This window comes from Solanum pennellii, chromosome 11, assembly GCF_001406875.1.
Source record: "Solanum pennellii chromosome 11, SPENNV200".
Lineage (NCBI taxonomy): Eukaryota > Viridiplantae > Streptophyta > Magnoliopsida > Solanales > Solanaceae > Solanum > Solanum pennellii.
This window is the reverse complement of record NC_028647.1, coordinates 24,710,310-24,712,955: the sequence shown is the minus strand read 5'-3', so window position 1 is coordinate 24,712,955 and position 2,646 is coordinate 24,710,310. Positions and strand designations below refer to the sequence as shown.

Here is a 2,646-nt window from a genome sequence, read left to right as displayed (position 1 = left end):
AAAACGAAAATCCTTGCTAAGCAACAGTATTATTACTCTATTATTTTAGTACACCAACAAGCCCATCTCTACCAAACTATGATAATTATGTCTTGCACGATCAGTAACATCATTAGCTTTCCTGTCTTTATCAACCCTGTCTTCAATTTCAAGGCAAAACGATAGTACTACTTCTCAACTTATACGATTTATTTTTTTTATTTTTTAGGTATGTTTCAGAAAATAATATATAAAATACTTTTTTTATCATTTATGAAATGTACATTTATATTTTTTTATTTTAGATCATAAATTTAAAATTTTTCATTTTTTTTCTTGCTTAAAACTCTTTGTCGAGTATATGAGAAAAAAAGGAAGTAACATTCATACTTGTATTTTCGAGGAAAAACGAAAACCCTAGTCCATGCAGAATTATTGCCACTGTAATTTTTTTCTTTTTTTAAAAAACCATGTATACAGAACCTCCTCCTTTAATTTAAAAATAATTTGTTTGAAACTGAATATATGTAAGGCAAATAAAAAATAGAAGTAGTGATTTGGCGTTTTTCTTTTAATAATAATATAAGTACAGGTCCATTCTTAAATATTTCATATAGCGCACTTGCCAAAAAAACTTGGAAATCCTCCAAACCCATTATTTTCTATTTTCCAAATTATAAGTTTTATAGCAAAGAAGGAAAAGATGAGATCAAAAAACCAAAGCCCCATCAATGTTAAGCTCATTCTCATTGGTATTATTCTAGTTTTTCTTTTGTTTTTGGTACTTAGATCAACTTATTCACCTTCTCCTGATCAACAAACTACTCAATCTCTTGTTTCAAAGTCATCATCATCATCACAAGATGAAGAAACTGATCATCAGTCTTCAGAAGCTTGTCCATCAAACACTTGCAACAAGATATCCCCATCACTAGCAAATGCTTTAGTCCACTATGCAACTTCAAATGTGACACCACAACAAACACTTAAAGAAATCTCAGTTTCGTTAAAAGTTCTTGAAAAGAAATCTCCTTCCAATTTCTTGGTGTTTGGATTAGGACATGATAGTTTAATGTGGACAGCTCTAAATCATGGTGGAAGAACAGTTTTTCTTGAAGAAGACAAGTCGTGGATAGAGCAAATACAGAGTCAATTACCAAATTTGGAATCTTACCATGTTATATATGACACAAGAATAACTCAAGCTGATGAACTCATGGAAATTGGAATGAGTAATGAAGATTGTAAGAAAGTAACAGATCCAAGATTATCAAAATGTCAGCTTGCTCTAAAGGGATTGCCTCAACAAGTGTTGGAGATTGATTGGGATTTAATAATGGTAGATGCACCAACTGGTTGGCATGATGGAACACCAGGAAGAATGAGTGCAATATACACTGCAGGATTGATTGCTAGGAACAAACAAGATGGAGAAACTCATGTGTTTGTTCATGATGTTGATAGAGTTGTGGAAGATCAATTTTCAAAGGCTTTTCTTTGTGAAGGTTATTTGCTACAACAAGAAGGGAGGATTAGGCATTTCAATATTCCTAGCCATAAGGCACGTTTGGGTAGACCCTTCTGTCCTTAAACAACTTTGATCTCCTAATTAAAAAATATTTTTTATTCCCACATGTATTTTCATTCTCCATTTTGTTTCATCTACCAATCGATGTACATTGGGGACTATGTTCATTCCTACTATTATTTTCTATCATATAATAAGTAATATTGGGATTGATTTGATGGTTGAAGATTAATGTTGTTGCTAGGGCTAATTTTTCCTCAATATTTATCTAGGTAATTGTTTTAAGCATATTCCTTTTAGACGACATGTAAAAGGGCTAAAAATGCATCTGACTATAACCGAATTATGTCAACTTTATCCTCTGTTACGTTTATGGCTCAAAATTGATCTTGTTGATATGTTTTTGGAACAAAAATATTATCAATATTGTCAAATAAATTTAGCCAATTAATAGCTCAAAAAGATTTATCACCAAAATGGCCTGAAAACCTTCAGAAACTATTAATTTTGGCGTCCAAAGCCCCACTTTGGCGATCCACTAAATATTTTGGCTATGGTGCCTCTAAATCGCCGATTTGTCAAACAAGATTCATTGAAAAGTTATTTCCTTCGATCTTCCTAGTCTTCATACATTCTTAGAGGGGTATTCTCACAATTTTACCCTCAATTAACTTTCTAAAGTCCATCTTCTAACCTAATAATATCCTTGTGCGTATAACAACTCTCAAAATCCCTTATTCTCCTTCTCCTAAAGATCAAGAACTTCAAAAACATGATTTTCTCATCGCAAGATTCAAAATCTCCAAGTTAAAGGTTCTTCATAAACTGCTGTCACTAAGGTATTTAGGATTCCAATGAAGAATTCTTTTCATCCTCATGTCGATAACTCATAAGTTTTTATGAATTTGACTCCATAGTTAGGGTTATCACATCTTCTTTCGAATTAATTATATTTATGATTCTAATTACATGATTTCTTGAACTTTTTATTTATAATTGTAGATTCTGACTAATTTACTTCCTTTTTGTTCTTAATAAGTTTTTTCATAGTAATCCTTAGTAGTTCTTGACATGTTAGTACTTATGATTCACAAACCTTTTATTTCAAATCATGAGTTTAGACTTTAGAGTCTTTATGA

The 2,646-nt window shown here is 31.3% G+C and overlaps 1 protein-coding gene across 1 annotated transcript; it reads left to right on the top strand.

Annotated features, from left to right (window-relative positions):
• Window positions 1-309: 309 nt before the first annotated feature.
• LOC107003339 (glucuronoxylan 4-O-methyltransferase 3) lies at window positions 310-1,733 on the top strand. Its single transcript, XM_015201653.2, has one exon. It carries the CDS (start codon window positions 683-685, stop codon window positions 1,568-1,570), a length of 888 nt encoding a protein of 295 aa, XP_015057139.1. The 5' UTR covers window positions 310-682; the 3' UTR covers window positions 1,571-1,733.
• The last annotated feature ends 913 nt before the right edge of the window (window positions 1,734-2,646 follow it).

Coding starts and splice junctions, on each gene's coding strand:
- LOC107003339 (XM_015201653.2), top strand. CDS start 683: ATGAGATCAAAAAACCAAAGCCCCATCAATGTTAAGCTCATTCTCATT.